Source organism: Chiloscyllium plagiosum, unplaced genomic scaffold (genome assembly GCF_037043375.1).
Source record: "Chiloscyllium plagiosum isolate Xiang-an unplaced genomic scaffold, Cpla_swu_hap1 HiC_scaffold_15, whole genome shotgun sequence".
Lineage (NCBI taxonomy): Eukaryota > Metazoa > Chordata > Chondrichthyes > Orectolobiformes > Hemiscylliidae > Chiloscyllium > Chiloscyllium plagiosum.
The window spans coordinates 10,000,199-10,023,911 of record NW_028270153.1 but is presented as its reverse complement, the minus strand read 5'-3'; the positions used below and the strand labels follow the sequence as shown (position 1 = coordinate 10,023,911).

Genomic DNA, 23,713 nt, shown 5'->3' with positions numbered 1-23,713 from the left:
CACCCACAAAGATGAAAGACTTAACAATCTAGGTTTGTTCAATGTATCATCATAATCTTTTGCAATAAATTCTGTGTCTTGTGATCCTGTTTCACAACCACCTGATGAAGGAGCAGTGCTCCAAAAGCTAGTGCTTCCAAATAAACCTCTTGGACTATAACCTGGTGTTGTGTATTTTCTAACTTTGTACACCAGCTCCTCCAAATCTCAAAAATTAAGTTCTTGCTTAAAGAATGTTGTGGTCTCTCTGTTAGACCATTAACATTCCCACAATGTTTCATTGATGTGGACACATACAAATGAATGAACACATGTTTTATGATGAATATTCATTTTGGAAGAATGCAGATATATTTTCACCAAGTTTTCTCCCATCTCTGTTACTCTTTTGGGATAATTTCAGGTTTACTGTAATGTTAAGGGAACTATTTACTCCTTTTCCAATTACAGGCAGCAGGCGATGTCAAGGGCTCTCCCTGTAGAGGGCACAAGGTGTCCCCGCCCCCCGGTCCGGGCGGAATGTTTGTTCTGGGTGTCCGCGGGGGACCCGGAAGACAGAGCGGGGCGGACCAGACCATTTCCGGTCCAAGCGGAGAGGGTTCACGTCAACAGGGGATGAGCGGCCTCCCCCTGGTGAGTGTGAGGGAAGGAGGAGGGAACAGTGTGGGAATGTGTGAGGGAGGGTGCGTGAGGGTGAGGGTGAGGATGAGGGGGAGGAGGTGGGTGCGTGCGTGAGGGGGAGGGGGAGGGTGCGTGAGGGGGAGGGGGTGGGTGGGTGGGGGAGGGGGGAGGGGGTGGGTGGGTGCGTGAGGGGGAGGGGGTGGGTGGGGGAGGGGGGGGGGGTGGGTGGGTGGGGGGAGGGGGTGGGTGGGTGCGCGAGGGGGAGGGGGTGGGTGAGTGCGCGGGGGGGAGGGAGGGTGTGGGTGGGTGCGCGGGGGGGAGGGAGGGTGTGGGTGGGTGCGTGGGGGGGAGGGAGGGAGTGGGTGAGGGGGAGGGAGGGGGTGGGTGAGTGCGTGAGGGGGAGGGAGGGGGTGGGTGAGTGCGTGAGGGGGAGGGAGGGGGTGGGTGGGTGCGTGGGGGGGAGGGAGGGGGTGGGTGAGTGCGTGAGGGGGAGGGAGTGGGGGGGTGCGTGGGGGGGAGGGAGGGGGTGGGTGAGTGCGTGAGGGGGAGGGAGTGGGGGGGTGGGAGGGAGGGGGTGGGGGGGTGGGAGGGAGGGGGTGGGGGGGAGGGAGGGAGGGGGGGCGTGAGGGGGAGGGAGGGGGGTGAGTGCGTGAGGGGGAGGGAGGGGGTGGGTGAGTGCGTGAGGGGGAGGGAGGGGGTGGGTGAGTGCGTGAGGGGGAGGGAGTGGGGGGGTGGGAGGGAGGGGGTGAGGGGGTGGGAGGGAGGGGGTGGGGGGGAGGGAGGGAGTGGGTGGGGGGGAGGGAGGGAGGGGGGGCGTGAGGGGGAGGGAGGGGGGTGAGTGCGTGAGGGGGAGGGAGGGGGGTGAGTGCGTGAGGGGGAGGGAGGGGGGTGAGTGCGTGAGGGGGAGGGAGGGGGGTGAGTGCGTGAGGGGGAGGGAGGGGGGTGGGTGAGTGCGTGAGGGGGAGGGAGGGGGTGTGAGGGAGGAGAAGGGATAGTGAGGGATAGAGTGAGGTGGAATGGGGAGTAAAGGCTGAGGTCAAGTGAGAGTGGCGAGGGTGATGAGGGTGGAGGAGAGTGAGGGGGTTATAGACAATGAGGAAAGGGTTGGGGAGAAGGGAGGAGGAAAGTGAGAGATTGTGAGGGAGAGGAGTGGTCAGGGGTTGGGTTGGTTTGGATGAGGAAGGGGAAATAGGGTGGAGGAGCGGAATTTAGACAGTGAGTCAGGGTGGACGGAGAGGATGAGAAGGTGATGCTGATTGAGTCAATGATGGCAGGGGGGAGAGAGAGAGTTATAAATCAAGACAGTGAAAGGGAGGCAAGAGGAAGAACTGGAGGAAGTATGGAAGGAGATGTAGAGGAGAGCAGATTGGATGGGAAAGTAGGATGTTTAAGAAAAGGGAAGGATAGAAGTCGAGAAGAAAGAGGGAGTCATAACCAGGGAAACCAGAAAATGAGCCAATATTCTCTTTGCCAGAAGTTAATAAGACAAGAAATATATTTAAATGTGGGGTAATTTGGTTTTGCAGAAACGTTTTGCTTCCACAATCATGTTTCCTGAAGTTTACCCTGTTGTCTTTCAGTATTGGCCTAAGGGATGGTAAATTATTCTATTTTCATTTTCTTGGAAGTTGTAATACTTTATATAAATTGGTGAGCTTTGCCTGTAGGAATGGCCTCTCTAGGCTGTGGATCTGTTGTTTTCTTTTCACATGTGCAGTCTGTTCACTCCTCAAAATACCCACTGTTGTGTTTAGAGGCAGCATAGAAATACAGCTCTATTTTGTTATCTTGACCGATATTTTGAAAGTTATTTCATGGGCCATGGGCATCGATGGCTAGGCCAGTATTTATTGCCCTTGATAATATGATACTGAGCTGCCATCTTGATCTGTTGCAGTCCATCTTGGGCAGGAGCTGTTGGGATGGAAGATTCAGGATTTTGATTCAATGACGGTGAGGAACTGACAGCATTTAGGGCGGCTCAGTGGTTAGCACTGCTGCCTCACAGCACCAGGGACCTGGGTTCAATTCCCACCTGGGGCAACTGTCTGTGTGGAGTTTGCACATTCTCCCCGTGTCTGTGTGAGTTTCCTCCAGCTACTTTGGTTTCCTCCCCAGTCCAAAACATGTGCAGCTTAGGTGAATTGGCCATGCTCAGTAGTGTTAGGTGCATTAGTCAGAGGTAAATGTAGGGGAATGGGTCTGGGTGGGTTGCTCTTCGGAGGGTCAGTGTGGACTTGTTGGGTCGAAGGGCCTGTTTCCACACTGTAGGGAATCTAATCATCATCAAAACAAATTTCCATAGCAGGATGGTGTGTGATTGGGAGAAGGACTTGCTGTTGGTGCTGTTCCTATTTGTGTTTTGTCTTCGAGCTGATCAAGGACACAGATATGGAAGGTGCTGTTGAGGAGTCTTAATGAGTGCCCACAGTTCATCCTGCACTTCCTACATGCTGCTGCTGCTGTGTGTCAGTGATGAAGGGAGTAAATGTTGATAGTGGGTGGATTGCCATTCAAGTGCTTTGTCCTGCATGGTGTCAGATTTTATTTTGTGGTGTTGGAGCCAGTCTCATGTCAGTCTATTTCACCATGCACCTGACTGTGCATTGTCAATGGTGGACAGGGCTTTGGAACGTGATGCTTCTCAGATTCTCTGCCTCTGACCTGCTCTTGTGGGTATAGCATATATATTGCTGGTCCAGTACAATTTCTGGTAAATAAGTACCTACAGGATGTTAATAGTGGGTGTTCAGTAATGGTAATATTGTTGAATATTGTCTGCAAAGGGTTAAATTCTTTTGGACAAAGGCACATGGCTTTAAATTGAGAGGTGATAGATATAGGACAGATGTCAGAGGTAGTTTCTTTACTCAGAGTATAAGGGGCATGGAACACACTGGCTGCAACAGTGGTAAACTCGCCAACTTTAAGGGCATTTAAATGGTTATTGGATAAACATATGGGTGAAAATAGTGTAGGATAGATAGGCTTCAGATTGGTTCCACAGGTCAGCGCAACATCAAAGGCTGAAGGGCTTGTACTGTGCTGTAATGTTCTAGGTTGTATAGAAGGTCATTGAGGAAGATGCTACAGATGGATGGACCTAGTACAATAAATTAACTTTGAGTAATGTCAAGTCAGATGGCAAGAACTTCTTTCAGTATCTCATGGTGTGAAGGTGTCGGTGTTGGACTGGGGTAGACAAGGTCAGAAGTCTCATGACACCAGGTTATAGTCCAACAGGTTTATTTGAAATTGCAAACTTTCGGAGCTGTGTTCCTTCGTCAGGTGAAGCAAAGAGAAGCATACGGGCACATAATTTATAGCGGAGAGATCAAAAGATCGTACAAATGGTATGAATGGAGTGTCAACAGGCTGAATAACAAGTCACTGCAGATGATCAGAAGTGTCACATGGAGTGAGTAAAGTGTCAACAACTGAATAGTAAGTGAAGGGATGACCTATGATCCAAATAATTGAGGCTGAGAGATCATTACAAAAAATTAAAAATAAGATAGTGCTGGAGACAAACCAAATGGCTGGAATAACATGCTAGGTATAAGGGCCAAATGCTGAGGGTCTAACCAAAGTAACAAGTAATCCAAAATTGTACAAACTAATTAGGGAAATGAGATCATAAGTTGCTTACTATGATGTCAAAACAGGACAATAAGGGAGATTTTAAAAATACAGAACAGTAATTATGAGGTTACAGCTGGGGCTGTCTTCATGGGTATGGAACTTGGTTATTAGTTTTCGCTCAACAATTCTGCGTTGTGTATCTTGAAGGTTGCCTTGGTGGACGCTTACCCGAAGATTCGAGGTTGAATGTCCTTAAATGCTGAAGTATTCCCTGACTGGGATGTATAGCATTAGTATAGCATCTGTTACTGGGGAAAAGCAGAGTCGGTGTCGCTTCTTGAAGGGGAAATCGTGCCTGACAAGTTTGTTAGAATTCTTTGAGGAGGTAACAAGCAAGATGGATAACGAGGTAGCAGTGGATGTCATCTATTTAGATTGTCAGAAGATATTTGGTAAGATACTGCACATTAGGCGACTTAAGATGAGAGCGGGTCTTCTGGAGGTAGTATGTTAACATGGTTAGACGATTTGCCAACTAATAAGAAACGGAGAGTTTGGCTCGGGGGTCATTTTCAGGATGCCACCCTGTATCTAGTGGAATGCCATTGGGAATCCGTGCTGGGACCAGAATATTTACAATATAGATTAGTGACTTGAATGAAGAAAGTGGATGTGTGATGGCCAGGTTTGCGGCTGACACAAAGTAGATGGGCAAGTAAGTGGTGAGCTGGAAACACTAAGACTATACAGAGAGATATAGATCAGTTGAGTGAAAAATGGGCAAAAACTTGGTGGGCGCTCTAGAATGTGGAGAAATATGAGGTTATGTACTTTGCCAGGAAGAATAGAGGAGCAGAATATTATTTAAATAGAGAAAGACCGGAAAGCTACAGAATTCGGGAATCCTTTTGCATTAATCACAAAAAAGGCTAGCATCCAAGTTCCATGAATAATAGAAAAGCAACTGGAATATTGGCCTTTATTTCAAAGTGAATAGAGTATAAAAGAAGGGACTTCTTGCTTAAATTATAGAAGGCACTAGTCAACCTACAATTAGATCATGATCAACCGTTCTAGGCCTCTTATCTAAGGAAGGATATCCAGGCATTTGGAGTCAATCTAGAGGCAGTCTCGAGAAGGTTTACTAGGCTAATACTGAGTATGGAGGGACTGCTTTATGAGGGGAGGTTGAGTAGGTTGGGTCTGTACTTACTGAATTTTAGAAGAATGAAACATACAAGATTCTTCATGGACTTGGAAGTGGAAAAGTTGTTTTCCTTGTAAGAGAATCTAGGATCAGAGGACATAATCTCCGAATAATATGTAGGACAATGTTTTGCAGGAGTGTTGTTAAACAATACCTGACACTGCACTACATCAAGAGATATGAAGGGAAAGCATTGGGTTTTAAGGTGTATATTGAAGGAGGAGAGAAAGTTTGAAGTTTTAGGAGGAATATCAGAGTTTGTGATCTAAGCAGCTAAACACACAGCCACCATTGGTGAAGCAGTACAAATCAGAGGCCAGAGTTAAAGAAGTGCCAATGTGTGCTGAGGGATTGCCAGACTAGAGGAGGGCTGCAGAGATAGTGAAGGGGTGAGGTCCAAAGTTCCTTATTAGAGTAAAGCTAGTTCTTTCTGTTGATCAATACTTAAATAGCAATAACAAAGAAAGGAAACATTAAAAGCTGTGTTCATGAGCTGGGTTGAAACTGGTTTCATTTATTTTTGCAAATACACCATGTAAATACAAAAAATGTAAAGAATTTCAGGCATTGACTTTACCAACAGTTTCACAATTTATTCTCTGTAATAAACACACGCTATAATCTCACCCTTATACAGTCAGTTAGATGTACGTAATGTAAATAAGTTTGCCAAAACAAAGTTAGTTACACTCTTTCCAATCCAGCTTGATGTAGCTCACCTAATTTTTGAAATTCTCCATTTTGTCCTAATTAAGTTCTCTTCCCTTTAGTGAAGTTCGGAAACCGACCTCTTTTATTTTGATGTTTGCATCAAGCTGTTGTATGGCTCAATGAAGAGCAAAGCAAAGCTCCCTCTATACCCCAGCCTCTAGAGAGCATCTGCATCTGTGAGAGAGAATTCCACATTCATACTCATAGTTATTTATGTGGTGCATCAGTTAAAAGAAGGGAGTTTGTGCCACTGATCTCTACGACTCATAGAGCTGACTCCAAGTTGATCTGAACCCATGTTATGTTAGAACTCGGCAAGAAAGGAAGTTCAGTCTGGATTGAATGGTCTTGACAGGGAGAGACCAATGTGTTTCCCAGTCTGTGGGATCAGGGTGATTCTGAACAATGTGTGCAATGGTACGGTTGATTTAAATTCCCCACTGGCCTTGCCAGGAACACTTTATTGCTGGTAGACAAGTGGATATCCGAAAGAGGCTGTGAGCCACAAATAAGGTGAGTGAGCATCTGAGTAAAGCAATAGTGAATGAAGGGAAAAGATGAGTAAAACTAAAGGACACATGCTTTTAAGTCACTTGACAAAGTGAGATTATGTGCTCTCAAGACTTTTTATTTTTGCACTGTGAACTAAAAATGAGAAAATATGCTGTTTCAAATCAGGCAAACTGTGCAAGAAGATGTTGCAGTTTTGAAATTGAGTCGCAGGAATTCATTGAGATCTCCTAATTCTGTTCCCTTAATCAAGGTGTGGAAGAGAATGGTAGACACACAGGCTCTGTGGGTGTGCATTCAGGACAGAATCTGCCCATTCTGCCCAGACACAATCAGGCCCAGTGGTTTCTGTTCAAGAGAACTCAGCATAATAATAACTTTATTATTGGTTCCTGGGCAGGTGGCTACAGCCTTGTGTTTGGATAATAAGTAGAGACATTCAGCCTGCAACTAAATCTCTCCCTGTGTGGACAAGTAACAACATTAGCTGTTTTCACCATTTCCCAGTAAACTGTTCTTTTGAACAAATCTCCTACACCATAGGCCTTCTTACAAGCTCTATCCACCTGAGTGGCAACTTTCAAAGATCTATGAACATAGACCCCAAGATCCCTCTGTTCCTCCACCTCACTAAGAACCCTATCGTTAACCCTGTATTCCGCATTCTTATTTGTCTTTCCAAAATGGACAACCTCACACTTGGCAGGGTTGAACTCCATCTACCACTCCTCAGCCCAGCTCTGCATCATATCTAAGTCCCTTTGCAGCCGACAACAGCCCTCCTCACTATCCACAACTCCACCAATCTTCGTATCATCTGCAAATTTACTGACCCACCCTTCGACTCCCTCATCCAAGTCATTAATAAAAATTACAAACAGCAGAGGACCCAGAACTGATTCCTGCGGAACTCCACTTGTAACTGGGCTCCAGGCTGAATATTTACCATCTACCACCACTCTCTGACTTCGATCGGTTAGCCAGTTTTCTATCCAATTGGCCAAATGTCCCTCTATCCCATGCCTCCTGACTTTCCGCATAAGCCTACCATGGGGAACCTTATCAAATGCCTTACTAAAATCCATGTATACTACATCCACTGCTCTACCCTCATGCTTGGTCACCTCCTCAAAGAATTCAATAAGACTTGTAAGGCAAGACCTACCCTTCACAAATCTGTGCTGGCTGTCCCTAATCAAGCAGTGTCTTTCCAGATACTCATAAATCCTATCCCTCAGTACCCTTTCCATTACTTTGCCTACCACCGAAGTAAGACTAACTGGCCTGTAATTCCCGGGGTTATCCCTATTCCCTTTTTTGAACAAGGGCATAACATTCGCCACTCTCCAGTCCCCTGGTACCACCCCCGTTGACAGTGAAGACGAAAAGATCATTGCCAACGGTACTGCAATTTCCTCTCTTGCTTCCCACATAATCCTAGGATATATCGCGTCAGGCCCAGGGGACTTGTCTATCCTCAAGTTGTTCAAAATGTCCAACACATCTTCCTTCCTAACAAGTATCTCCTCGAGCTTACCAGTCCGTTTCACACTCTCCTCTTCAACAATACGGTCCCTCTCGTTCGTAAATACTGAAGAAAAGTACTCGTTCAAGACCTCTCCTATCTCTTCTGACTCAATACACAGTCTCCCACTACTGTCCTTGATCGGACCTACCCTCGTTCTCGTCATTCTTATGTTTCTCACATATGCCTTTGGGTTATCCTTGATTCTATCCGCCAAAGATTTTTCATGCCCCTCTTAGTTCTCCTAATCCCTTTCTTCAGGTCCCTTCTGGCTATCCTGTATCCCTCCACTGCTCTGTCTGAATCCTGTTTCCTCAACCTTATGTAAGCCTCCTTCTTCCTCTTTACAAGACATTCAACCTCCCTCGTCAACCAAGGTTCCCTCACACAACCATTTCTTTCCTGCCTGACAGGTACATACATATCAAGGACACGGCGTATATGTTCCTTGAAAAAGTTTCACATCCTTCCCTGACAGCCTGTGCTCCCAACTTATGCTCCTCAGATCCTGTCTTACAGCATCGTAATTACCCTTCCCCCAATTGTAAAACCTACCCTGTTGCACGCACCTATCTCTCTCCATAACCAAGGTGAAAGTCACAGAATTGTGGTCACCATCACCAAAATGTTCACCCACTAACAAGCCCATCACTTGTCACTTGACACTGAAGGTTGCACAGCAATATCTGAGGAAGGGCAGGGAGTTCTGCCTGTCCCTGGCCAACATTCTTCCTTTGTCTTGGTTTTGTTTTGTGGGATCTCGCTTTGAAGCAATTCATTATGTGTAAAAAAACTTTGAAAGATGTGAATGATGTGCCCTCTAAGCCCTAATATAATTCAACAGCAGAGACTGTTTAGCCCAGTGAAGGCACCAGCTCTTTGGAATTTGAGTACCGTCCTATCTCCCTGATCTTTCCCAATAGCCCAGCAATTATTTCCTTCCTTCAGATACTGGTTTTTGAAAATTACTAACACTTTCTGGCAGTGCATTCCAGATCAACATACCTTGCTGCATTCTAAATTCCTCTGTTTTTGCCAGTCATCTTGAAAGGGTGTTCTCTGATTGATTGTTTCCCACTAGTAGGAAGGCTGACAGTTTCTGCTTGTTTATTCTTAAACATGTCATGATTTTTAACATCTACAACATCCCTCAATGGCAACAATCCCAACGCCTCCATTCTCCCCATAACTGATTAACTTGTTAACTGCTCAAGGATGGCTCCTGAGCTTTTTCCTTGTTGGGAAAATGTTAAACCTCTGTACCCATGCATTAGTTACCTCGTTTGTTTTTGACCAGTTACTTCCTGCTTCTGAACAAGTCATATTCTGGTTTCTAACTGGCTGTTCTGTTTTGTTTTTCTAATTGCATTGCACAAACATCGTTGCATTCTACCTTTAAAATAAACCCTGAATTTCTTGATTTATGATTCACGTTTCACAAAACAAACAAGTGATCCATCACATCCAGCCACATAAATCACAAAGGCACACAGCTGCATTAACGGCAGCCTGCCAGCTAGGCCTCAACCTCCCATTTGGGAAAGAGAGAGCCAGCTGCCACACAACTGCTTTAGCCATGACATCAGCTCCTTCACTTGGATGGGAGTGCTGACCAGCCATGGTGGGCCAAACCCCTCACCAAAACTCTTTGGAAGGTGAGCCGTAGTGAACCCTCTTCAACTGGACGCCACAAAGAACAGAAATTTATGATTGAATGATCCAATAACCTGTGTGGTAAATTTGTTCAAGAGGTACTAGATAACCATAGGCACTTAGTCGTTACAAATTGCTAGTGGCCTTCGATATACCAGGCCCTTCTACAAATATAAGGGACATAGCTGAGTTGTACTTGCCATTTTCCCCTATTACTTCCATCCCACCAGGCCAGTCACTCCAAAGCTGTTGCACCTTTTTGTAAAAAGAGCAACTTGTGTAGAATGGGAAGGGGTTCTTTACTCCGCTTGCACAGTGGCGTAGACACTCCTGCACCTCTGGGATTGAGTCTTGGCATGGCTCTGTATTTGGGATAGAGCACTTTCTCTGTTGCTATGAATGCTGGGTAAAGAACACTCCATTCCACTCAATGTTACAATGTATGATCATTTAAAATAACTATTTTACCAGTAAGGAAACTTAGAGACGAAAAGAGCAGCTGATAACCTTGAGGTATCAGTAGTTTACATGTCTCAATGTTGTGTATCATTTACACTGTGGTGTCAGTAATGAATTTTAATAAATAATAACTGGTTTTTCATTCTTCTATTCGGATTGAGCAAAATAGGCAGCAGAACATTTGTGCGATTATTTTGCCCTCTGCTTCTTTGGATTTTGCCTGGAAAGGACTTTCTGAACTATAAACTGTAGTGGAATATTGGGATTTACAGACCTGTTATTGGCAGCACTCCACATAAGTATATAACATATTGTTGAAAACAGTGGACTCTTGTGCTTGTGATTTTCTTTTCATTCTTTGGTTAGAGACCAAATTTGTTTCTGATTAAAACCTGCATTTTGATTTGAGCTTGATGCAGGTTTATTGTTGTCACGTACCGAGATACAGTGAAAAGTATTGTGTTGTGGGCTCTACAGGTAGATGGCACCATACAGAGTGCATCAGGGTAGCACATCAGAGAAAGAGATCAGAAGTAATATTTGAGGTCCTTACAAAAGTCTGATGACAGCGGGGAAGAAGCTGTTCTTGAATCTGTTCTTACATGTATTCAAGCATTTCTATCTTCTGCAGGATGGAAGAGGGTATAACTGGAATGGGAGGGATCTTTGATTATATTGGTTGGTTTCCTGAGGCAGTGGGAAGTATAGATGGAGTCGGTGGATGAAAGGCTGGTTTGTGTGCTGGACTGGGCAGCGTTCATGACTCTCTATGGTTTCTTATGGTGTTAGGGAGAGCAGTTCTAGAGTCTTAGAGATGTAAAGCATGGAAACAGACTCTTTGGTCCAACTCATCCATGCCGACCAGACATCCTAACCTAATTTAGACCCATTTGCCAGCACTTGGCCCATATCCCTCTAGACCCTTTCTATTCATAGACCCATCCAGATGCCTTTTAAATGTTGCAATTGTACCAGCCTCCACCACTTCCTCTGGCAACTCATTCCATACACGCACCATCCTCTGCGTGAAAAACTTGCCCTTTAGATCCCTTTTTTATCTTTTCCCTCTCACCCTAAATCTACGCTGTCTAGTTCTGGACTCCCCGACCAAGTGAAAAGGCTTTGTCTATTTATCTTCTCCATGCCCCTCATGATTTTATAAACATCTGTAAGGTCACCCCTCAGCCTCTGATGCGCCAGGGAAAACAGCCCCAGCCTGCTCACCCTGTAGCTCAAATCTTCCAACCCTGACAACATCCTTGTAAATCTTTTCTGAACTCTTTCAACATTCTTCTGATAGGAAGGAGACCAGTTGCTATATCATTTTGTGATGCATCCAGAAAGCATGCTTTCTATGGTGCTTCTATAAAAGTTGGTATGCGTCATTGTGGACATGCTGAATTTGTTTAGCCCTCTGAGGAAGTAGACACGTTGTGCTTTCTTGATTGTCGCATCATCGTGGGCAGACCAGAACAGATAGTTAGTGATCATCACTCCCAGGAACTTGACCCTCGTGACCATCTCCACCTCCATTGATGCAGACAGGGGCATGCTGAGAAGTTAGTTGATGGAGTTAGCTCTTTAAAGCATGATACTGCTCAACAAAGAAGACAAAGCAGCCTTTTATCTCCTTGAGTCCACTTTGCCATTTTAAGAACATGTCTGGTCTGTACTTCAATGCTATTCACCTACCTTAACTCCACATCCCCTGATATTCTTGCACATATTGAACTTGCACAGTTGGGATATTGAATGCTCAAATTAAATCTCTCCCCAGTTTGAGTCGGAGAGTTTCAGATTCCTATTACCCTTTTATGTGAAAATGTGCTCCATAATGGGCGGCATGGTGGCCCAGTGGTTAGCACTGCTGCCTCAGTGCCAGGGACCTGGGTTCAATTCCAGCCTCTGGTGACTGTGTGTGTGGAGCTTGCACATTCTCCTCGTGTCTGTGTGGGTTTCCTCCGGGAGCTTTGGTTTCCTCCCACAGTCCAAAGATGTGCAAGTCAGGTGAATTGGCCATGCTAAATTGCCCATAGTGATGGGTGCATTAGTCAGAGGGAAATGCGTCTGGGTGGGTTACTCTTTGGAGGCTCATTGTGGACTTGTTGGGCCGAAGGGCCTGTTTCCACACCGTAGGGAATCAAATCTAATCTAATCTTCCTACCTAAACAGCGGAGCTTTTATTTAAAGATTTTATTCTGTCGTTCCTGATTTCCTCCAGAGGAAATAGTTGATGGATAGGTAAATTATCCATTAAACCTTAAAACCTTAATCAGATGCCCCTCCATTATCTATTCTCAATAGAAGTTAAACTAATGCTACTAGGCCTCAATAAACTATCTAAATCCATGGCGTTATGCTGATGAATAAATGGTCAAGTAGATGTTAGGAATAGCAGAATTGATCAGTTGGATGTAAACGTTTGCATTTCCTAAGCAGGTTAATGTCCTTACTCAGGCTTTTCTGTCAAAGTTTATTTCAACATGGCTAGAAGGAGCCTACTTGGCCATTGTGCTTGTACCAGCCATTTGAAAGAGCTGACTAATTAATCCATTTACCTGTTTTTTCCCCATAATCCTGCAAATGTTTCCACTTCGATTCTCTTTTGAAAGTTGCTATTTAATCTGTTTCCACCGCCCTTTAGGCAGTGCATTCCAGATTACAGCAACTTGCTGTGTGAAAACATTTATCCTGATCTCGCCTCTGATTCTTTTGCCAGTTTCAAGGGAACTAATGTTCAGGGTTGGGGTGTGGGGGGAAATAGCCAGGCATACTTCCCACAGATGAGAAACGCATATATAAACAAGATGTGGATTTCTTCTCCATCTATCCACTTTGATCTTTTGAGAGGGAATTCAGTCTTAACAGATGCAGTGCTGATTGTCGGTCAGCCTCTGAATCTGTCAGAAAAGTATTGAGCTAGGAAGCAGCGACACCTGGGAGGAGTAAGTGTATCTTGAAGTAGTTAAATTGAGTTGAAGTCCCATAGATAACATTCCTTTAGTGGTGAATTCTGTGTCTGCACTGATTGTCTCACTCTGTAACTTGGGCAGCTGGGCTCATTTGGCACCACTTCTACCTGTGAGTCAGAGTTCTACATTTCAACGTCCACCCCAAACACGCAATCAAGACTTATTCTCCAAGTACAGAGTTACTGTTGCATGTCTGGAGGTGCTGACATTTTGGATATGGTTCTGTCTGCTTAGTTCAGGTGGGTGTTAATATATTCCATGGCACTGCTGGGAAAGAGCAGGGAGTTTCGGTGTCTGGACTAACATTCCTGCTTCATCCAAAAGCAGCAGAAACAGATGGTGATCTGTTGCTGTCAGATTTTGCATACAAAATACACTGTAATCCAAAAAAGCAACCCATTGTACGTTGAAAAAAAATTGTATTTATTTGGCACCTTGCACACACTCAGCAAGTTGATTTTGATGTGTGGTCACTGTTGTGATGTTGGCAATGTAAAAGGCAGCTTGTGCACAGCAGACTCCACAAACGGCAATGTGATAATGACTAGATAATCTCTCTTTGATGTTTGTTACGAGATCAACATCAGCCAGGACTCCAGGACAAACTCCGTTCCGCTCCTCGTCAGACAGTGTTTTGAGATCTTTATCGTCCAGCTGAGAGAGGTGACAGGGCCTTGTTTTAATGCCTCATACAAGAGATGGGTTCAAAACGCTTTCAGATGTTTGAGTGATATGATGAGGCGTTATATCAAATTCAAGTCACATGCTGTTCCCGGCCAGTGTTTTTCTGGCAGTACTGTACAGTATTTATTGGAGGTTTGTAATTTTAAAAGCATTTGAATAAAGCTCACTGTAATCCATTCTTGTTGAATGCTAGCTTTCATATGAAATCCTGACGTTTCTCCCATACAAAGATGAGAACTGAAAAGCAAATTTTGTAATCAGCATGTGAGCTAAAAACTGTTGTGCAGTGGTTAGGCCACTGTTGGAGTATTGCGTGCAATTCTGGTCGTCTTCCTATCGGAAGGATGTTGTGAAACTTGAAAGAGTTCAGAAAAGATTTACAAGGATGTTGCCAGGGTTGGAGGATTTGAGCTACAGGGAGAGGTTAAATAGGCTGGGGCTGTTTTTCCTGGAGCATCAGAGTCTGAGGGGTGATCTTATAGACTTTTATAAAATCATGAAGGACATGGATAGGTTAAATAGACAAAGTCTTTTCCCTGGGTTTGGGGGAGTCCAGAACTAGAGGGCATAGGTTTCGGGTGAGAGTGGAAAGATAAGAGACCTAAGAGGCAACCTTTTCATGCAGAGGGAGGTACGTGTATGGAATGAGCTGCCAAAGGAAGTGGTGGAGGCTGGTACAATAACAACATTTAAAAGGCATCAGGATGGAGATACGAATAAGAAGGGTTTGGAGGGATATGGGTCAGCTGCTGGCAGGTGGGACTAGGTTAGGTTGGGATATCTGGTCAACGTGGACAAGTTGGACCGAAGGGTCTGTTTCTGTGCTGTACATCTCTAGGACTGTATATGTTGGCGACTTGTTATTGGAATGGGGAACAGAACTGTTGAGTACTGCCGAAATTTCTTGATAAAATTGTGGTTCTACATGTGCCCTCTGCTCACTGTGTTTTTGTAAATATCTGCAGGTACGCCCTGATTTCAGTAAAATGAATGCCATCCAGATGCTATTTAACAGCAGAACTGGAAATGGTACTGATTGGAAACAGTAAAGTTAGTGTTATCGCAGAAGAACACTAATGCGTTTTTTGGAAATTCAAAGGATGTGCAAGAACTAGAGATTTGAATAGCTTGAATGAGCAACATTCTGTTTTTCATTTGAGAAGAAAAATCTAGCATGGTTTTCACTAAAGCTGGTGCGATGATTGTATTTCCAGAATTCTGCCTCTTTTCTTAGGCAAACAGGAAAAGCTTGTCAGCAGTTTTGGGCCCCGTATCTTAGGAAGGATGAGCTGACATTGGAGACGATGTAGAGGAGGTTTACAAGAATAATCTCGGGGCTGAATAGCTTGTCATATGATAAGTGGTTGAGGGCTTTGGGTCTCTAATCTATGGAGTTTAGAAGAATGAGGGGAAAGTTTCATTGAAACTTAAAAGAATACAAAGAGACCTGGATTGAGTGGACATGGCGAAGATGTTTCCAATAAGAGGAGAGGCTAGGACCTGAGGGCACAGCCTCAGAAAGAAGGGGATGACCCTTCAGAACTGAGATGACGAGGAATTTCTTCAGCCAGAGGGTGGGGAATCTGTGGAACTCATTGCTGCAGAAGGCTGTGGAGGCCAAGTCATTGAGTGTCTGTAAGACAGAGATAGATTCTTGATTCGTAAGGGGATCAAGGGTTAGAACATAGAACAGCACAGCGCAGAACAGGCCCTTCGGCTCTTGATGTTGCACCGACCTGTGAACTAATCTAAGTTCATCACCCAACATTATCCTATCATCACCCATGTGTTTATCCAAGGACTGTTTAAATGCCCCTAATGTGGCTGAGTTGACTACATTGGCAGGCAGGGCCGTCCATGCCCTAACTGCTGTCTGAGTAAAGAACCTGCCTCTGACGTGTCTTAAATCTGTCACCCCTCAATTTGCAGCTATGCCTCCTCGTACAAGCAGATGTCATCATCCTTGGAAAAAGAGTCTCGCCGTCCACCCTATCTAATCCTCTGATCATCTTGTATATCTCTATTAAATCCTCTCTTAGCCTTAGAGTCATAGATAGAGTCATAGAGATGTACAGCATGGAAACACCCTTCGGTCCAACTAGTCCATGCCGACCAGATATCCCAACCCAATCTAGTCCCATCTGCCAGCACCCGGCCCATATCCCTCCAAACCCTTCCTATTCATATACCCATACAAATGCCTCTTAAATGTTGTAATTGTACCAGCCTCCACCACATCCTCTGGCAGCTCATTCCATACCACCCTCTGTGTGAAAAAGTTGCCCCTTAGGTCTCTTTTATATCTTTCCCCTCTCACCCTAAACCTATGCCCTCTAGTTCTGGACTCCCCAACCCCAGGGAAAAGACTTTGTCTATTTATCCTATCCATGCCCCTCATAATTTTGTAAACCTCTATAAGGTCACCCCTCAGCCTCCAACGCTCCAGGGAAAACAGCCCCAGCCTGTTCAGCCTCTCCCTATAGCTCAGATCTCCAACCCTAGCAACATCCTTGTAAATCTTTTCTGAACCCTTTCAAGTTTCGCAACATCTTTCCGATAAGTAGGAGACCAGAATTGCACGCAATATTCCAACAGTGGACTAACCAATGTCCTGTACAGCTGCAACATGACCTCCCAACTCCTGTACTCAATACTCTTGACCAATAAAGGAAAGCATACCAAACGCTGCCTTCACTATCCTATCTACGTGCGACTGCACTTTCAATGAACTATGAACCTGCACTCCAAGGTCTCTTTGTTCAACACTCCCTAGGACCTTACCATTAAGTGTATAAGTCCTGCTTAGATTTGCTTTCCCAAAATGCAGCACCTCGCATTTATCTAAATTAAACTCCATCTGCCACTTCTCAGCCCATTGGCCCATCTGGTCCAGATCCTGTTGTAATCTGAGGTAAAAAGGAGAAAGTGAGGTCTGCACATGCTGGAAATCAGAGCTGAAAATGTGTTGCTGGAAAAGCGCAGCAGGTCAGGCAGCATCCAGGGAACAGGAGAATCGACATTTCGGGCATAAGCCCTTCTTCAGGTAATCTGAGGTAACCCTCTTCACTGTCCACTACACCTCCAATTTTGGTGTCATCTGCAAACTTACTAACTGTACCTCTTATGCTTGCATCCAAATCATTTATGTAAATGACAAAAAGTAGAGGGCCCAGCACTGATCCTTGTGGCACTCCACTGGTCACAGGCGTCCAGTCTGAAAAACAGCCCTCCACCACCACCCTCTGTCTTCTACCTTTGAGCCAGTTCTGTATCCAAGTGGCTAGTTCTCCCTGTATTCCATGACCTTGCTAATCAGTCTCCCATGGGGAACCTTGTCGAACGCCTTCCTGAAGTCCATATAGAGCACATCTACTGCTCTGCCCTCATCAATCCTCTTTGTTACTTCTTCAAAAAACTCAATAAAGTTTGTGAGACATGATTTCCCACACACAAAGCCATATTGATTATCCCGAATCAGTCCTTGCCTTTCCAAATACATGTACATCCTGTCCCTCAGGATTCCCACCACTGTGGTCAGGCTCACCAGTCTATAGTTCCCTGGCTTGTCTTTACCTCCCTTCTTAAACAGTGGCACCACGTTTGCCAACCTCCAGTCTTCCGGCACCTCGCCTGTGACTATCGATGATACAAATATCTCAGCAAGAGGCCCAGCAATCACTTCTCTAGCTTCCCCCAGAGTTCTCGGGTGCACCTGATCTGGTCCAGATCTTGTTGTAATCTGAGGTAACCCTCTTCACTGTCCCCTACACCTGGGGATTTATCCACTTTTAACTGTTTCAAGATATCCAGCACTTGCTCCTCTGCAATCTGGACATTTTGCAAGATGTCATTATCTATTTCCCTACAGTCTGTATCTTCCATATCCTTTTCCACAATAAATACTGATGCAAAATATTCATTTAGTATCTCCCCAATTTTCTGTGGCTCCACACAAAGGCCGCCTTGCTGATCTTTGAGGGGCCCTATTCTCTCCCTAGTTACCCTTTTGTCCTTTATATATTTGTAAAAACCCTTTGGATTCGCCTTAATTCTATTTGCCAAAGCTATCTCTTGTCCCCTTTTTGCCCTCCTGATTTCCCTCTTAAGTATACTCCTACTTTCTTTATACTCTTCTAAGGAATCACTCTCTCCAATGAGAACAGACCCAAGTCCCTCAGCCTTTCCTCATAAGATCTTTGCTCCAGACCAGGCAACATCTTGGTAAATCTCAGTTATGGAGACAAGGCAGGAGAATGGGGTTGAGAAACATATCAACCATGTTTGTATGATGTAGGAGATTCGTTGGACCAAATAGCCTAAGTCTGCCCTTATATCTTATGCTCTAAGTGGGTAAACCTGCTAATTGGATGTGGTGCTGCTCCTCTCACTATTCAGAGCAGCTGGGTTTCTGGTAACTGAGCGAACTTATTCTTGGGTCCAGCTTGGTGCTGCTGGGTGCTTAGGAAAAGCTGGAGACTGTTGTTTCATAACAGGAAGTGACAGTAACCTGAGACCTGTTTTAAATATCACATGTTGTTGGCGGACAGTTCTGTAATGGATTGTTATGAGCAATGAAGTGAATAGAGTACAGGATTGAGAAAGCAATCCGTGGAGTTGATAACCTTTTTGTTTTGGTGAAGATGTGATCCTTGGCAGGGAAGAGGGAGGATCTCCTGGTGCAGTACCCCAGAGCAGCATGGGCAGAGTCTGCCTTCATGCCTGTGGTGGGTCCATCGCCTGGGGTCATCAGTAAATAGTCAGGAAAAGAGTCGTCATCTGTCATGAGTAAAGACCCAGGAAACCAGTCAGAACAATTCAAATGTAATGCTTTACAGACTGAGTGCTACAACCTGTAGCATTCATCCACAAACTCCATCAACAAACACATCGACCTGGACCCAATATGCCAACCACTACAGCGGACAGCTGAAACTGACAACCGGAAGCGGCAGGGACAGACCACTATAAACACCGGAGGAAACATCAAAGAAGCGCTTCGCAGGAGGCTCCCAAGCACTGATGATGTCGCCTAGCCAGGGGACGAAACGTTTGCAACAAAAACTTCCAGCTCGGCGAACAGAACCACAGCAACGAGCACCCGAGCTACAAATCTTCGCACAAACTTTGAACCTGTGTTAGTTGAATCCTATCGATACTTTTCTCTTCTGAACCCCTGTCCTGCAGCCCTTGGTTTATTGTTAGATTTTATCATTAGATTCAGTTGGGTTAATGCTTTGAGATACTGTTAGATATATAACATTAAAGTTTGCAATTAAAATCAACATCTGGACTATCAGTAATCAGTGTTACTTGTATAACAATCTCAAGACAAGCAGGTATTGCTTTTATATAGGTCTTATCAAAGCCTCGGGCCAACCCAATGTAAGTTATTCCCACGGAATTACTTTTAAAGTGTAATTACTATTGTAATGCACAATATTGGCATGGTGACTCAATTGGTTAGCACTGCTGTCTCACAGCACCAGGGACCTGGGCTCAATTCCACCCTCTGGTGTCTGTGTGGACTTTGCACATTCTCACCATATCTGCGTGGGTTTCCTCCCACAGTCCAAAGATTTGCAGGTTAGATGGATTAGCCATGCTCAGTTGCCCATAGTGCCCAGGAATGGATAGACTAAATGGATTAGCCATGGGGAATGCAGGGTTACAGATATAGGGTAGGCGGTTGGGTTTGTGTAGGAGCTCATCAGAGGGTCAGTGTGGACTCAATGGGCAGAATGGTTTGCTTCCACACTGTAGGAATTCTATGATTGACAATTTCATTAATGATAGTGATATATCTGAATCACAAGAGACAGGCAATTTCCAGTAGGTGATGTATAGATATCAAGATGTCATCGATATCAGGTCAGAGGATGAAAACATAGAGTGCAGAAGGATTCATCTTACCTGCGCTGGCCCTTGGAAATGCTGTCTGATTAGTCCCAGTTCCCATTTTTTTTCTCCTTTTGAGTATTTATCAGGTTCTCTTGGAAGTTTCCATTGAGTCAACTCCCAACTCTCTTTCAGATTGTACATTCAAGACCTCAGCAATTCATATTTTTATTTAAATCTCTTCATCTCCCTTCAGAGTTTTTTGACCAATGGATTTACATTTATTTTCTCTGGTTGCTGACCCTTCTACTGGAAGCAGTAAATAGGGAAAAACTGTCAAATGCCACAGATTTAGAATCAGTGGGGGATGGGAGACTCTGAGGTGCACTAGTGAATAAAGCAGCATTGAAAAATAGTTGGGTTGAAGAAATGGAGAATGAGGAGAGATAAGAATGGGATTAGGATCACTCTTTGAGTAAAGGATAAACACCAAGACTGGACCTCTTTCAAAGAATCACTCAGCACGGAAAGAGACCATTCGACCCATCATGCTTGTGCTGGCTCTGGAGGAAGAATTATTCAGCTGACACTACTCCTGATAGAGTGTGGCAAAAGTTTCCTCCTCGCCAACTCATCCAATTCTCTTTTGAAGTTTATTATGGATCTACACCCCTTCAAAATCCTAAATGTTCAGTGTTGGAAATTTGATGCAATAATAATTTGAAGTATGTTATTTGGTAATGTACAGTATTGTGGAACGCTGATAGAGTGGTGAGGTTTAACACAGATGTCTCTTACATTTAACAGCCCTTCATTGAATGTAACTTTGCTTGTCTATTGGATTTGCATTTCAATTGGTTCTCTGTTTATTTGCAAGAAATACAGTATGCTTTTTCCCTTTCTGTACAGTGGGATTGCAGATGGGACTAAAAATTTGTCGATATTCTCAACTTTCCTATTTCTTCAATCAGAATTTCCCATAGCATTAGTTTACAGCAGCATTTACTTGCTGCCATGAAATATTTTTGAATATTTTCTTCAATTTGGGGGGATTTCTTTTGATTGTTTATGGATCTTGTGTTGCTCTAAACATGAAACAAACATTTTTAAGCCACTAATTTAAACTTTTCATTGATACTTTCTGTAAGAGTTCGCATTTGAGATACTTAGCTTCATAACTGGACAGGAATAAGCCATATAAAGCCTGAAATATTAATTAATTTGGCACAATAACTGGTTTTGAAATTGGGAGTTCAACTTTGGCTGTTTCTTTCTAAAGCCTTGCATTGAATTCTACAGAGCCACATGCGTAACTACATTGATTGGTGATCGAGGAGGCTTCAACAAATGTAATTGCAGCTTTAAAAAGCAGTTAGTAAAGTGATTGGGATGTTGTCCTTTATTACAGGTGGGTTGGAATGTAGGAATAAAGAAGTCTCACTGTTTTTTTGTAGGGTCTGCTGGCCACTCCAATGCTGGAGGGCTATGTCCAGTTTTAAAGGAAGTACAGACTTGCATTGGAGGCAGAATATCGAGCATTCGCTAAAACAAAACAAAGAACTGCGGATGCTGGAAATCTGAAACAAAAATTGCAGGAGAAACTCTGCAAGTCTGGCAGCATCTATGGGCAGAAAGCAGAATCACTGTTTCGAGTCCTCTGACTCTTCTTTAGAGCTGATAGCAGCTCAGAAAATGTGGTACTTATGCTGAAGGCAAGGTTGGGGTGTGGAGATAGGCCTCAGAGAGAGATCCAAAAGGGGTAGGAAGGCAAGAGAATTATTGATGTTAAGCCAATTCGGAAGAAAAGCTAAGTAATAATGAGGGCTAAGTGTAGGAGAGATTGGGTTGACTGCTGAAAGCAACCCATGTCATGACAGGATCAAGGTGTGGAGGTGGATAAAAATCATGGAAAGATGGAATCAGGCTCTATAGTGATTGAATTCAATATTGAGTCCTAGAGACTGCAGGATTCTCAAGTGAAAGATGAGATGCTGTTCTTTAAGCTTGTGCTGAGCCCCATTAGTGCACTGCAGCAAGCTCGAGACACAGATGTTGGCATGGGAACACGGTGATGTGTTGAAATGGCAAGAGTCATCTTTACAGACAGAACATAGGTGTTCTGCAAAGTGATCACCAAGTCTGCATTTCATTTCTCCAATGTAGAGGAGACCATATTGTGAGCAGCACTATTGATAATATTGCTGCCTTATCACCATGACTGAAGACACAGTAGGTAACTGCAAATGGTACAATGAAGCTACTGTTTTTGCTTCCACAGATCTACAGGCAAACTACATTTTTATATTCACACATCAATTCCTTGTTGCTCCCTTTCAGCTTCGTGCTGTATGGCGAAGTGCAGTAATTGGAGTTGGTGCTTCCAAGCCAAATGGCCTCACCTCCTGCAATGGGCTGCGACACACTTTACTCAGACCAGGACTGCCATACCGGGCCATTCACATCACACCAAACGTGAGTTTTAGAAACAGGGAGAGAGCATTTGTTTTCAAACCCCGTGGATGTCAGGTGAAGCCTTGGTCATCCGCATTCCTTCATCACTGCCTTGCATTTACTGTCTGAAGTACATTCACTGAGTGAGCAGAAGGTGGTTTGAATAATTCATGAATTAGGGTGAACTACTCCGATTTATTGGCCTACTGACCAAGTAATTTTAGTTTTATGGTCGTGAAAATGTTAGGCTCGATTTTAATGTCCTCAGTTTAAGAAAACAAATTTGTTCTTTGTTTGTTTACATGGTTGAGATTGTGTTTTCAATTGAGGCAGTTGTTAGTTTGAGCTGACATCTGTGGCTTTGCTCCATGCCTGATTTTGTTTGTTTACAATCGCGCCTGAGTACCTGTGTTAGGCTTTTTAAAATTCAGTCATGGGATGAGGGTGTCACTGGCTAGGCCAGCATTTATTGCCTATCTCAAGGGCAGTCAAGAAACAGCCACATTGCTGTGGGTCTGGAGTCACATGTAGTCCAGACCAGGTAAAAATGAGTTTCCTTCCCTAAAGGATATTAGTTAACCAGATGGGTTTTTTCCGACAATCAACAATGGATTTGTGGTCATCGTTAGACTCTGAATTCCAGATTTGTTTTATTGAATTCAAATTCTACCATCTGCCATTCAAACCCTGGCCCGCAGAGCATTGAGTCCAGTGATAATACCACTAGGCCATTGCCTCCCCAAAGTTACAGGTTTCACCATCTGAAAGATTTGAGCAAAGTTAACATAGAAGACAACAATGACATTAGAGATGGGGGCTATTGTCTTCAACAAAATACAGGGCTATTCTTTTAATTTAAATTGCATAGAGTCCCTGAAATTTCAGCCCAGAAGGTAGCTATTCTGTCCATCATACCTTTCTGACAAACTTGCCATCAGAACCTGTCCACATGCAAAACCACTTCCTTGTTCTGTTATCCACTTCATTGACCTTGCCTTGCAACTTCTACCCTTAATCTTCTCGTTTAAGCCTGTGTAAAACCCAGTTTCTCCTAACCAACCTTACACTGTGTCCTGTTCACCCGTCACCCATTGTTCGCTAACCAACATTGGATCTCAGTCCAGCTGTTTTAAAATTCTCGTGCTTGCTTTCATGTTTGTCTGCAGGCTTGTCAGCCCACATGTTTGTAGAGCCCTGTAACTCTTGCAGATCTAAAATCTACAATCCTCTGATTCTGTCCTTCTGCACAGCCTCTACATCCATCTCTCCATCATTATCAAACCATGCTTTCAGCTGCCTGACTCATAAGCTCTGGAATTGCTTCCTGAAATAACACTGCCTTTCCATCTCTTTCCCTCACTCCAGAGCTCTGGAAACACTGCTTTTTGATTTATACCGTAGCTCCTTGATCTAATATTTGGTGATTTTTTTAAATGATAATGCTTCAGTGAAGTATCGCTGCTATTGCTGAAATTGAAGCATTCAAGAAGGTATTGGGTACTT

General features: G+C 44.2%; 1 protein-coding gene across 2 annotated transcripts in view; it reads left to right on the top strand.

The window, feature by feature from the left end:
• Positions 1-520: 520 nt before the first annotated feature.
• Positions 521-23,713, top strand: part of uqcc1 (ubiquinol-cytochrome c reductase complex assembly factor 1) — a 166,911-nt gene continuing 143,718 nt past the window's right edge. Inside the window, exons 1-2 of one of the 2 annotated variants that reach the window (XM_087994719.1) lie at positions 521-633; positions 22,097-22,231. In XM_087994719.1, the coding sequence (XP_087850845.1) occupies positions 616-633; positions 22,097-22,231 (153 nt within the window). In that variant the 5' untranslated portion in view covers positions 521-615. Of the gene's footprint in view, positions 634-2,198; positions 2,219-22,096; positions 22,232-23,713 lie in introns of those variants that run through there. The other variant, XM_087994720.1, reaches the window with a different exon arrangement.